Source organism: Oncorhynchus clarkii, chromosome 15 (genome assembly GCF_045791955.1).
Source record: "Oncorhynchus clarkii lewisi isolate Uvic-CL-2024 chromosome 15, UVic_Ocla_1.0, whole genome shotgun sequence".
NCBI classification, from domain to species: Eukaryota; Metazoa; Chordata; class Actinopteri; order Salmoniformes; family Salmonidae; genus Oncorhynchus; species Oncorhynchus clarkii.
This window is the reverse complement of record NC_092161.1, coordinates 19,077,989-19,092,552: the sequence shown is the minus strand read 5'-3', so window position 1 is coordinate 19,092,552 and position 14,564 is coordinate 19,077,989. Positions and strand designations below refer to the sequence as shown.

The window sequence follows — 14,564 nt, the reverse complement described above, 5'->3', positions numbered from 1 at the left end:
AATAACGGTCCATGTCCCTCACACGATAACGGTCCATGTCCCTCACACAATAACGGTCCATGTCCCTCACACAGTAACGGTCCATATCCCTCACACGATAACGGTCCATGTCCCTCACACAATAACGGTCCATGTCTCTCACACAGTAACGATCTATGTCCCTCACACAGTAACGGTCAATGCAATGTTGAGCATTTCACACAGTTAGGGCTCTATTTTCAGCTGGCTTTAAGGCGGCGCTACTGTTAAACGCCTGTTAGTTTGCAATCTCGTTATGTAAAAACTGGTGCACTGGCATTTTCCAGTTCTAACGCCAGGTTCGGCAATTTACCTGTCTAACATCAGCACCCTTCTGCTCAGATGGGATGGGTGGAAATATTTGAGGAGTGTCCTTAAAAACATCATGATCCAACGTCCTTATTTCAGGGAGGTCTGGCAGGGATATTTAAGACCAACTAAAAGCTGGTTTAAGAGGTAACACGGATGGTTATGTCATGAATGTTGACGGCAGAAAACGCAGCCTATCCAGCCGTGATACACACTGCCCATATGAGCATGGAACAAGATGTGCTTTTGGTACTATAAACACTATAAACACATAAAACACTCATGCTATGCTTAAACCAAGCATATCCTCCCTTCTTCTCAATGAAGTCTGTTTTCTTTTTGTCCTGACCAATGTAGCTAATCAAGTAGGCTAGTCAAGACTGTCAAAGTGTTTGGCTTGTGAGACTGCTTGGAAATAAATCTTAATCACCAAAGCTTTATTAAAATATCAAGTTTGAGAGGAGCTAAACAGTGAGCTGACATTCCCTTTTTATCTTTGTATTGTTGACATTATCTTAGCCATGCTTTGGACGTGCCTAAAACCTCCTCCATGATGTAGGCTAAATGTATTCATTGTTTTTCGTAGAATTTTATTAAAACCAAACTTATTAGAATGATTCACTGTCCAATGCAAATTCTGGAGAAGTGTAAATACGATCTATAAGATTGTTCCAATATGTACACTACCGTTCAAAAGTTTGGGGTCACTTAGAAATGTCCTTGTTTTTGAAAGAAAAGCACATTTTTTGGTCCATTAAAATAATATAAAATTGATCAGAAATACAGTGTAGACATTGTTAATGTTGTAAATGCAGTTTAGAGTAGGCCTAGCCCCTTTATCAGTGTGAATGCTATGTACATATTTCAACATTGAAGCTATGCAATTACTTACAACAGTGGAACAACAGGTTCAAGTGAACATATTTAGCAAAGATGGGATAGGTTTACATTTTGTTATTTTGTTTCTGTAAGCTGTTTAACATACTATAACAGACTAACATTGGAGTTGATTCCAAGGCAATACATCAAAGACCAGACCTTTCGCGCCAATGCCAGCCATGTGAAAATAGCAAAAATGTTTCTGAACCTATAGCAAAAATATTTCTGTACCTATAGCGGTACCTATAGCGGTACCTATAGCGGTACCTATAGCGGTACCTATAGTGGTACCTATAGCTCTACCGCCAGCGCTTTGATTGACCGTTGCGTTAGGTTTGTTAAAATAGATCCCTAAAGGTTAGCTAAGGTTCTTACAGCTTTTAACTCCGTGTTTTAAAAAAAAACTTTATTTGCTTCTGTTCAAGGACAAGAAATTTGTCACTGATACTAAATGGTAAACTCTGGTCTTTTTCCATTGGCTAACATCAGAAATGGACCAGTAACTGAAAGGTCGCTATTTCGAATACCCGAGCCGACAAGGTGAAAAATCTCTTATTGTGGCCGCCGTACTACAATGGCTAACCAAAAAACAACATATTTTATTATTTTAAACAACATATTTTAAAACAACATATTTTACTGCACCTATGTGGTGTGGTGTATGTAACAATTTAAAAGTTTGCATGTGACACTTTTTATACTTTCTGTGGGAAAGGGATTTTCACGGAAGACCCTGTTGTCTTCACTACATTTTGGGCACATGTATATGGGGACAGGGAAACAGGAGGGAAAGGAGAGACAGCTGGATTGGCTCTCTTGGAACTTTTGGCAGAATGGTGAATGAAACCAGATCGGTGGACCGCATTGGCTCGGACTAGATTGACCCCATCCCACTACTTCCACTTTCTGTCCTGTGCATCGGTTGTTGATAGCTTTGCTCAGCCATGATCAGGATTTACACACTCAAATTACCAATGTGACTCTCAATGGCCCAAAGCAGGCTTTGAGAAGTAACACATGCAACATGTCTGTTTATAGCAGAAACAAACAACCATGTGACAGATGGGAAATATATATTTTTAATCTTCATTACAAATTAGATTATTGGTTACTAGGGATGTTTATATTTACATTTTAGTCATTTAGCAGACACTCTTATCCAGAGTGACTTACAGGAGCAATTAGGGATAAGTGCCTGCTCAAAGGCACATCGACAGATTTTTCACCTAGTCGACTCAGGGATTCAAACCAGCAACCTTTCAGTTACAACGCTCTTAACAGCTAGGCTACCTGCTACTTATGTGTGTGATACCATGCACTGTAAAAGAGACCGCTGTAAGCAGATCTAAGCCCTTGTCCCCAAAACAACAACAAAGAGTACTGTATTCGGAAATAAACCAAAACAGGACCAGCAGAAGGTAGCTTCAAGAGGAAGAGAGGGCAAGGGGATGAAATAAAAACCCATTAAGTAAAGTGGAGATGGGAGGGGACATGCCCCCACCCACCAAGATATAGGGTGTGCCAATCTCATTACCCATAAGGCTTTCCTGAAAAATCAACCCTCCTCTAGGTTCAGTATCTAGTGTTCTGTTTCAACTCTCCCGGCCCTCCTAACCCACAATCCTCTCATATCAGTGTGAGGCTGCCCTCCCCCAGTCAAAGGATTCAATGCCCCCCCCCCAAAAAAAATACAAGCCGAGAATGGGAGACATTTGAGGGAGGGGAGATTGCACTTTGACCCAGTAATCCAATGCATCCTGAAAAGGTTTAATCTCCTGACTCTGGTATAGTGCAATAGACAAAATACAAATCTCTCTCCCTCCGGGCTTTGTACATTTAACAGCATTATTCATGTCTCACTCTTACTTATGCCAATAGCATTGTTAGGCCTTAAAGAACAACAGTCAAACTGTTTTTCATCATTAAATTAAGGATATTCTCTGAGGTATAAAGTGTGAGGAAAGAATCATATAACGTCTTGACTAAGCTGCAGCTCTATGTGTGCTACCGCAAGTTAGTTACAGCTCCCTGAGAATGTCTCAGTATCAGTTTTTGTATTAAACACATAATAACATGATACCAAAATAAAACCTATGAAACTGGGTTGACAAGATGTTCATCTTTCCTCTGTGGAAATTTTTAACAAACATCACACAGGGACAACATTGCATCTGCCCCAAACTACTTCATATAGACAAAATAATTTACTGCTTCCTGCGTTGCACTCACCCAGCCGTGGGGTGCATACAGATGGAGGTGCACGTTCAGGCCCTGTGGCTACTACATCAAAGTGAACAAAACCCCCCTCCCCACCCCTACTCTCTCTCTACCACACATGCATGCACACGCACACACACCATGGCCTACACACTGATTGGATAGGACTGGGAGGATGTGTGCTTTTTAATTCCCTAATGCGTTTTTATCTGTGATACTGACCCCCTGAGGGAGGGCAACCTGGGAAGGGCCACAGGGGCCCCTGAAGTCAGAGATGGGTCAACCTGTGCACAGCAGGGGGGGTCCATCTTCACCTCCGTTACATTGCCTTAATGACTGAATCTTGTTTATCTCAAAGAGAAAAAACAGCTTTTAAGACCTCATTAGTCCACGGGGCTCCATGAAAGTGCGCTGTAAGGAGAGGAACTGTTGCTAGGGTAACAGCTAAAAGGAAAGTTCCTTGAAATGAACAAATTTAATTTCAATGTCGTGGTCAGAGGCAATAAGGGCATAGTTTGTGTGCTTGTGTCGCATGTTAATTTCCCCAGGTAGTCACACTATTTTGTTTTATTATTTGGCATCAATGTATCTGTGACAAGCTATACAAAAGGTACTATGCATATATCCCATGTTGACGTAGTTATTTCTGTATTTGACGTGTACTGTATGAATCATTCTAAAACGTTGAACCATTCTCACGCAGTGGTCCTTTTAATTAGAGGAAAGCACTAATTGTACGTCTCTCTGGATAAGAGCATCTGCTAAATGACTAAAATGTCAAATGTAATTGTTGTTTGTATATCCCAGCATGCATCTGTTCTAATGAGAACACTCCTCTTCTTAGGCAGCTCAGTATAGTGTGAACGGTGCTCTGTTCCCTTTCCCATGGTGCCTTTATATCTATGACCAGCTAATTCATTTGCTGAGCTGAAAACATGGCGGGGGTCAAAAAAAAAACAGACCCAGAGGCATCCTTCCACGTGATTGAATGGAGACATTGTACGATATTCCTCCTGTTCAGCTCAGGGGTTGTGTGAAACTTGAGGTCTTTTTGGCTGTATGATAAAGTTGTCGGATGTTACACGTTAGCTCTGCTTAGTGGCTGTGGGAAAGGATGTCATAATGTGCATGGCTCGTAGGAGGCCTGTGGGCCAAACACACATCATGGGATAGGCAGCAAGTAGATCAGCGAATTGTCACACGCTTGAACTCAGGAGTGTGTGAGTGTGCATCTGAGCTCATCATGGGACAACTCACACACTTCTAAACTCAGACACACATAATACAGCCACATCTGAGTACAGTGTACACACACAGCACACACACATACATACACACACAGCACACACACATACATACACACACAGCACACACACATACATACACACACAGCACACACTCATACATACACACACAGCACACACACATACATACACACACAGCACACACACATACATACGCACACACACATACATACACACACACACACACACACACACACACACACACACACACGCACACACACACACACATACATACACACACACACAGTGCACACACACATACATACACACACAGCACACACACATACATACACACACAAACATTGTTAAATCTTATCACATCACTCTATCAAGTTGTCTTTTCCATGGCTGCCTACATTTGACATGTGATGTGACAAAGCCAGAGACATGGAGGCTATAACATGAACTATATTTCCTTGAACTTACAACAACAAATCAAATGGCCCAGCTATTGAAGCCGATAACAGGTCCACTGTCATCTGACAGAGTGGGTGGGCCTGGATTGGAAGCCTCCCCATTTTCTGAGAGTTTTGCTTCCTTTCTCCTCTATTGCGATATCCCTCTGGCAAACTCTTTTTAGAATGTCTGCCAGGAATGAGGTCCTCACACTAAAATCTGTGTGTCTGCCGAGGCAGGGGGAGGGTTCAGCACAAATGAGAGACAGGGACGTGTTGTTGCCAACGTGTGACAGGTGCCTGAGCAGGGCAAAGCCCTCAACGTTCCTGTTCTCATTCTCAACTCCCTGTTTAGCCTGACAAGAGTCCAAGAGGAGCCCTTTTCTCACGAGGAGAGTCCTTTGTTGGAGCTTTGAGAACTAATCTCTTCTTGTTTTCTCAGTCATTCCACCTTAAGAAGACTATCATACCTCAAATTGACCCACCTACATAATTTGATCAAAGCGATTGAATATCTGAGAGAGAGAGAGAGAGAGAGAGAGAGAGAGAGAGAGAGAGAGAGCAACACAGAGAGAGCGAGAGAGAGAGAGCAACACAGAGAGAGCGAGAGAGACAGCAACACAGAGAGAGTGAGAAAGAAAAACCGAGAGTGAGAAAGTGAGACACATAGTGAGACAGAGAGAGAGAGTGAGACAGAGAGAGAGTGAGAAAGTGAGACACATAGTGAGACAGAGAGAGAGAGTGAGACAGAGAGAGAGTGAGAAAGAGAGAGACTGGAATATGAGAGAGAGAGATGGGAATATGAATGGGAATGAGATTGGAATGAGATAGAGAGAGATAGGAATGTGAGAGAGAGAGAGAAAGAGAGATTGGAATGAGATGTGAATGTGAATGTGAGAGAGAGAGAGAGAGAGAGAGAGAGAGATATGGGAATGAGAAAGTAGAAGGACGAGACCGAGGGAGAAAGGAATGAGAGAGATGGAAATTAGAAAGAGAAAGAAAAAGAGAGTTTGATTGTCTCTCCACGATAAGCCATTTTATCATGCTGACCCTCCAATGAACTGAGAGAGGAAAATCCCCAGACGAAGAATTCCCCCATTATCCAGTCTATGCCCTAATCAGCATATCATGCAAATTCGTCTAAATCCCATCCATTTGGCTAATCCCCTGGATTAAACGACCTAATCAAGACCTTATTAACCCATGTGTGGGTACAGTGAGTCAGAGACTGTCACATTTGGCAGGCTATGTTACAGTACCTGGGCTTTGATCCAAGGCATTAGGGAAAACTCTGGGAAAGGGCTTGGTTGACTTCTTGGGCTGCATACAAAGCAACGTCTGTATAACAAAGAATTACATGTTTATCTAGCAGTTATTGGATGTGGCATTCTGAAGATTCACAACTTAGTCTAACCCTTTGTAAAGAATCTCAGTAAATATTAGCACAAAGGCAAGTGAATAAGCATATTTTTTTATTCACCTAGGGAAGATCTCAAATGAATACTCCTCGCGTCTTCTTTCGTCATCTCCTTCTCAAAACCCATTGGATGAAAAAGTCAGAAGTCCCTCCCCTCTGACCTTCTCCTCCAATTGATTTTGAGAAGGAGATGAGGAGAGAGGATGCGAGGAGTATGCAATTGAGATATTCCCCTAGACACTGTTAGCATTAGCAGTATGTAATCCAAAACAACCCACTCAACGACTAGACGTTGAATTGACGTATGTGCCCAGTGGGAAGTAGGCTAGTATATCCTGGTGACCATGACAGCACTGGTAAAACCTGCTGGGTTCTGGCTCGGTTACCTCAGTTAGCTAGCTCAGCTCCTCCAGCAGGTCAGAGTTGTGTTCAGAATCCATTAGCGCTGGCTTTGGGCAAACCTAGCTGGTCGGTTTCAACACACGCTGGAAGCTCACCTAATGACATGTTTGCCGAGGTGGGGGGGGAAAGCAAACAGAGATGGCAACATGTTGGAAATCCAAGGGCCCTGTCTGTTACCAACCCTCTGGCTAGTGAACAGGACCATCGAGCAACCTGGAGAGAGAGAGATATTAGGACAGCACCATAGAGCAACCTGGAGAGAGAGATATTAGGACAGCACCATAGAGCAACCTGGAGAGAGAGAGATATTAGGACAGCACCATAGAGCAACCTGAAGAGAGAAAGATATTAGGACAGCACCATAGAGCAACCTGAAGAGAGAGAGATATTAGGAGGACAGCACCATAGAGCAACCTGAAGAGAGAGAGATATTAGGACAGCACCATAGAGCAACCTGAAGAGAGAGAGATATTAGGAGGACAGCACCATAGAACAACCTGAAGAGAGAGAGAGATATTACGACAGCACCATGGAACAACCTGAGGAGAGAGATATATCAGGACAGCACCATAGAGCAACCTGAAGAGAGAGAGAGATATTAGGGGGACAGCACCATAGAACAACCTGAGGAGAGAGAGATATCAGGACAGCACCATAGAGCAACCTGGAGAGAGAAACAGAAGAAAGAAGGGGGGGGGACGACAAGAGAGAGTGTGTGTGTGTGTGGGGGGGGGGGTGTATCAGGTGATCAACAAAGCAGCTGTTGTTGCAGGTGTAAACACCTAATAGCCCTTGCTTGTGTCCACTTCATCTGGCCAGAGTGGGAACCAACGAGACCAGAGAATGGAATAAACCGTGACATCAAACCAGCGTTGTCCATGTTATGGACAGCTCTCTATCACGGTACTACTGTGTAGCCCCATACTGTAGAAGTATGACCGTGACAGCAGAGAGCCAGTGTGACATTTATGGTTTACAGTACATGCACGAGGTTGTTCTGTTGACACTGGATATGCATGATGAACTGTACTTTCCTGGACACCTGTTCCCCTCCTGGAACCGATGAATGGAATTACCCGTGATATGACTTTTATTAATATGCTAATGAGGTATGTATGCTAATGATGCAGTTCCTATGGTGATGCTGATGTGTCCAGACTGAGCCAATCGAGGAATTTCCCACGATGTCATCAATCTATTTTTTGTTTAATGTGTGTTCTCGTCAAGGTAAACTTTGAAAGATGCTCCCCTCGATTTCCTACTTTTATTACAGTAAGCACCTTGGTGGAGATTGGAAGTGTAAACAATGGCTATGTACGTCATATTGCTGGAAGAGATGGTATTTTGTACATAATATGATGCGGTGCTCCTCATGCTCCAAGACACAGGATATTGACCTGTGGCTGTCAGAGAAATGGTCAAAGACGTGCACTCTTCTCATTGACATATAGTTTAAAATTAGGGAAAGTACGTGTGTATGGGAAATTGGGAAGATGACATACTGGAAGGCTACTTTTTATATCCTATCCATTCTGACTAGAGGATTATCCTAGGTTATGAAGACAGACTTTTGTGTGAGCTACACTAATGAGTCTATGGTGCTGAATATTGCATCGGCACTCTGATTTGAGCTCAGAAGAAACGTGAACTCTAGCCAGAGTACTCAGCAGCACATTTCCTCTTTCTCTCCCCTTCTACTCTGAGTCATTTTGATGTGCAGCGGTTGTGGGTTAACCTCCTACCAGCACCAGAAGCATGCCGTTACCACTCCTTCTCTTTCCACCCTTTCCTCTCGGTCTCTCCTCTTCACTTCTCGTCATCTGCTCTAGCTGGTTTTGATGTGCAGCAGTTGTGGGTTAACCTCCTCCCAGGCAGCACATTGGGGAAGCTTCCTTCCTGCAAGCTGTTCAGGGCTAAGAAGCTAACAAAACGGGTCTGCCCTGCAGATATTCTCTCCACTGACAAGATGCTGGAACCAGTGGGAAGGGCAATCATACAATCCAAACAATTGCGCACGAGCCGGCCCCTCACTGGGCTAGAACACTGGGGCCTGAACGCAGCCTACGGGCTTGAGCTGTAGATGAGAGTCTGTGCCAAATGTAATGTGGTACAAGCACGCTGCAATAAAAACACGGCTTTACTTATTAAGCAGTCTACTCCACTGTGTATGGGTTCTGGGAAGGGGAGGAGAAAACGGAGGCACACTAGTATTCAGTTTACCAACCACACACACACACACACACTGGGATCTAGGGTTCTGGAGCTTAAAGCTACAATATGTAGCTTCGCTATACCTGCATTAAAACCTGCTAACCATGTGTATATGACCAATATAATTTTATTTGTATCTTTTTGTGCGACCATACCAAATTCACATAGAAATGTGAGTTATAGATCTTTCTCCTTGAAAGCAAGTCAAAGAAGCGGTAGATCTATGTGCGCCATTTCTATGCTTCCCGTTCTTCAGTTTAGTTTTAGCGTCTTCTACTTTCAGTTTTGTGCCCCAGCTTTCAACAGCTGAAAATATCATATTTTTGTTTGTGGAAAATATATTTCACAGTGGTTTAGATTGTTTAATTATTTTCTACACAATGACTGCTTGTTTTGTCATATAACCTGAAATTAGGGGAACTATTTAAATTTCAGCAACCAAAGGCCATAGAAAAGACATACACACACACTTAGATTTCACAAGGTCTGGGAATACAGTGTTACATATCCAGCTCTTAGTACACAACCTGGGTCGCATACACACAGGAATACAGTTTACAGTGCTAAACAACCTTAAAATATGTAAAACACTGGAGGCAGTCTAGCACTGGAGGCAGTCTAGCACTGGAGGCAGTCTAGCACTGGAGGCAGTCTAGCACTGGAGGCAGTATTGTATGCTCTAAATTTGTAAAGATTTAATCTGAAGACGCTGTACTGTGTATTGTTATAGTGTACTGTGTATTGTTATATTGTACTGTGTTGTTTTATTGTACTGTACTGTGTATTGTCATATTGTACTGTACTGTGTATTGTTATATTGTACTGTACTGTGTATTGTTATATTGTACTGTACTGTGCATTGTCATATTGTACTGTACTGTGCATTGTCATATTGTACTGTACTGTGTGTTGTTATATTGTGCTGTACTGTGTATTGTCATATTGTACTGTACTGTGTATTGTTATATTGTACTGTACTGTGCATTGTAATATTGTACTGTACTGTGTGTTGTTATATTGTACTGTACTGTGTATTGTCATATTGTACTGTACTGTGTATTGTTATATTGTACTGTACTGTGTATTGTCATATTGTACTGTACTGTGTATTGTTATATTGTACTGTACTGTGTGTTGTTATATTGTACTGTACTGTGCATTGTTATTTTGTACTGTACTGTGTATTGTTATATTGTACTGTACTGTGTATTGTTATTTTGTACTGTACTGTGTATTGTTATATTGTACTGTACTGTGCATTGTTATTTTGTACTGTACTGTGTGTTGTTATATTGTACTGTACTGTGTATTGTTATATTGTACTGTACTGTGTGTTGTTATATTGTACTGTACTGTGTATTGTCATATTGTACTGTACTGTGCATTGTTATTTTGTACTGTACTGTGTATTGTTATATTGTACTGTACTGTGCATTGTTATTTTGTACTGTACTGTGTGTTGTTATATTGTACTGTACTGTGCATTGTCATATTGTACTGTACTGTGTGTTGTTATATTGTACTGTACTGTGTGTTGTTATATTGTACTGTACTGTGTATTGTCATATTGTACTGTACTGTGTGTTGTTATATTGCATTGTAATGTGTGTTGTTATATTGTACTGTACTGTGTGTTGTTATATTGTACTGTACTGTGTATTGTTATATTGTACTGTACTGTGTGTTGTTATATTGTACTGTACTGTGTGTTGTTATATTGCATTGTAATGTGTGTTGTTATATTGTACTGTGTATTGTTATATTGTACTGTACTGTGTGTTGTTATATTGTACTGTGTATTGTTATATTGTACTGTACTGTGTATTGTCATATTGTACTGTACTGTGTATTGTTATATTGTACTGTACTGTGCATTGTAATATTGTACTGTACTGTGTGTTGTTATATTGTACTGTACTGTGTGTTGTTATATTGTACTGTACTGTGTGTTGTTATATTGTACTGTACTGTGTATTGTCATATTGTACTGTACTGTGTGTTGTTATATTGCATTGTACTGTGTGTTGTTATATTGTACTGTACTGTGTGTTGTTATATTGTACTGTACTGTGTATTGTTATATTGTACTGTACTGTGTGTTGTTATATTGTACTGTACTGTGTGTTGTTATATTGCATTGTAATGTGTGTTGTTATATTGTACTGTGTATTGTTATATTGTACTGTACTGTGTGTTGTTATATTGTACTGTGTATTGTTATATTGTACTGTACTGTGTATTGTCATATTGTACTGTACTGTGTATTGTTATATTGTACTGTACTGTGCATTGTAATATTGTACTGTACTGTGTGTTGTTATATTGTACTGTACTGTGTGTTGTTATATTGTACTGTACTGTGTGTTGTTATATTGTACTGTACTGTGTATTGTCATATTGTACTGTACTGTGTGTTGTTATATTGTACTGTACTGTGTATTGTCATATTGTACTGTACTGTGTATTGTTATATTGTACTGTACTGTGCATTGTAATATTGTACTGTACTGTGTGTTGTCATATTGTACTGTACTGTGTATTGTCATATTGTACTGTACTGTGTATTGTTATATTGTACTGTACTGTGTATTGTCATATTGTACTGTACTGTGTATTGTTATATTGTACTGTACTGTGTGTTGTTATATTGTACTGTACTGTGTGTTGTTATATTGTACTGTACTGTGTGTTGTTATATTGTACTGTACTGTGTATTGTTATATTGTACTGTACTGTGTGTTGTTATATTGCATCAGATATGCATTCATAATTTTTCCATCCAGTTTTTAAAAAGCAACAAATTACCAGGAACAGCTAGCTAGCTATTCATTAGGGTTATCCCCTTGTTTGTCATATTAGTATTACACTCTATTACATTCCACTGAACATGTTGGGGGAAGAACCTGAACGTTTCCTTGTAACCGGACCAGTGGACAGATTTGGGGAAGAACCTGAACATTTCCTCTTGTTTCAAAACCAGATAATATGCACAGATACATTTGTTTGTGGTTTGTAGTTGTGTGGGATCGGATGTTTTGGTCTTACTTACTGTATGCCTGGTATGCAAAGAAGCTGTGTGTCTGTGTGTGTGTGTGTGTGGGGGGGGGAGCTTTCTTGCAGAGATGCTGGCTGTGAGACATGGTCATCTATTCCTCTGTCTTTTGTCCCTGTGTGTACCACAGACAGAGGAGGCTCAGGGATAGAGCCACAGATATATGGGCCCCATGTAGCCATGGTCATTGAGACAATTTACCGATGCATAGTGTCTATATAGATCTATGAAAAAATTACATTGAGGGCTTGATGGTGCACGAACTGATATTATAACAAACTAATTTACATGGCGAGTGAATGTTCAGTAATTAGAATAAAAAACAGTTGTAGTGATGATACTAACCTCTCTCTCTCTCTTTCTCAGGACGCCTTTGTGGAGATCTATGGGCAGCAGAGGATCTCTGCCTTCCACTCCTGGCCCTACCTAAAGACAGTGTTCGGCCTGGCCGCCCTGGGTGCAGCCGGAGTCACCATTGGAGCCTTGTTCATCCAGAAGTGATATAAAAGACCCCAGAGGACCCTTCCCCTCCCTCTCGCCTCTCCTACCAGGTTCTTACCCAGTAGCCCAAAAAAGAAAGGCAAACAGCACTTTTTTCCCTTGAAAAACTGGCGACCTATAACTTTGCTGTGCAGGGACTACAATATTTCGTCTCTCGTTCCTCGCTTTTTCTTTTCTCTTTGAAAGCACCTCACAGCTCAGCACTGCCCATCCCGGGCCTGTAGCCCGGTTCAATCCAGAGCTGCCGGATCTTCAAAGGAGACCGCACCGCTCTGTTGCTTGGTTGCTTATTTGATATTCCATGACCCGTCCTCTTGCGTATTGAAAAGATGAGAAAGAAAAATAAGTATACAAATCAATCACACAAATGCAGCCTTGTATATTCATACAGACTTACAGATGGATTCACCCATGCGTACTGTATACTAGACAGCTACCAACAGGGAATATCATTGGAAAGATTGCATACACACTTGATCATTTTATACTAATGCATAAACACATACCAACGGGTAGATACTGAATGTTGCAGGCAAACATATTCACACAAACTCATGTGTGTGCTCTAACAATTAAACAAATGACTTTTATGATGTATGGTTAATGAACATAAGAAAAGTGATTGTTTATTCATAAACCGAAAAACAAGATTTTCTTTCTTTTTAATAACTATTTTCAGCATGATTCTGTGGTGTATGTAGCATGTAACATTGACAGAAAAGTAAAACATTTTTAAAAAACATCCCAAGTGTACTGTACATACAGCTTCCATCGCCAGCATGAGTGGTGAAAGTGGTCGTTTTTGCCTGAGTGACCATTTATGCATGATGACTTTTGATGACAGGAATTATTGGTTTGTTTTTCTAGTTTGGGTGGTGAAGGCTCACTGTGCACAAACCCCCAAGGGAACTTCAATCAAATCCAATAGATGTGAGAATTTCCTATTAAAGTTCTTGTCTCTGATTCGTCCCCCATGTTTCTTTGTTTGTGGAACACAAGAGCGTGACCTAAATGTTGAGAAGGAATATTCTCCGGAGTTTCTCTCGCTTGTTGTATATTCTAAGGATCGAAAGCCATTTTCAAGCACACCTGAATGTATTATAGCCAGTCCCAATGTGCCACCTACCCAATCCCTTTGGCCCAATCCCTTTGATGGGATAGTAAATCGAAGATAGTAACACGAGGATAGTAACACGAGGATAGTAAAACGAGGATAGTAAAACAAGGACAATTTGTCAGTCCCCACATGGAAAAAGGCTGTTTTAAGCTTAGGGCTTAGGTTGAGGGTTTTGGTTGCAATTAGGGTTAGAATTAGGGTTTGGGTTAAGTTAGGGTTACATGCTGACTACACCGGCCACGCGCATGCGTCCACATGCTTCATTGCACGCCTGTTGATTTCATCCATCCACACCAGACGTGATCACGACATGCAGGTTAAAATATTAAAACCAACTTTGAACCAACTATATTCATCTGGGGGCAGATCAAAACACATGTTCATGGGCATTTAGCTAGCTGTTGCTAGTTTTTCCTAGGAGATGAGCATCGGGTTGTTATTTTCCTAGGAGATGAGCATCGGGTTGGTATTTTCCTAGGAGATGAGCATCGGGTTGGTATTTTCCTAGGAGATGAGCATCGGGTTGGTATTTTCCTAGGAGATGAGCATCGGGTTGGTATTTTCCTAGGAGATGAGCATCGGGTTGGTATTTTCCTAGGAGATGAGCATCGGGTTGGTATTTTCCTAGGAGATGAGCATCGGGTTGTTATTTTCCTAAGAGATGAGCATCGGGTTGGTATTTTCCTAGGAGATGAGCATCGGGTTGGTATTTTCCTAGGAGATGAGCATCGGGTTGGTATTT

General features: G+C 41.3%; 1 protein-coding gene across 3 annotated transcripts in view; it reads left to right on the top strand.

The window, feature by feature from the left end:
- LOC139367010 (BCL2 apoptosis regulator a) overlaps positions 1–13,668 on the top strand; it is a 64,391-nt gene extending 50,723 nt beyond the window's left edge. For all 3 annotated transcript variants that reach the window (XM_071104863.1, XM_071104862.1, XM_071104864.1), the window contains one exon: positions 12,571–13,668. In XM_071104863.1, the coding sequence (XP_070960964.1) occupies positions 12,571–12,705 (135 nt within the window). In that variant the 3' untranslated portion in view covers positions 12,706–13,668. The remainder of the gene's footprint in view (positions 1–12,570) is intronic.
- The last annotated feature ends 896 nt before the right edge of the window (positions 13,669–14,564 follow it).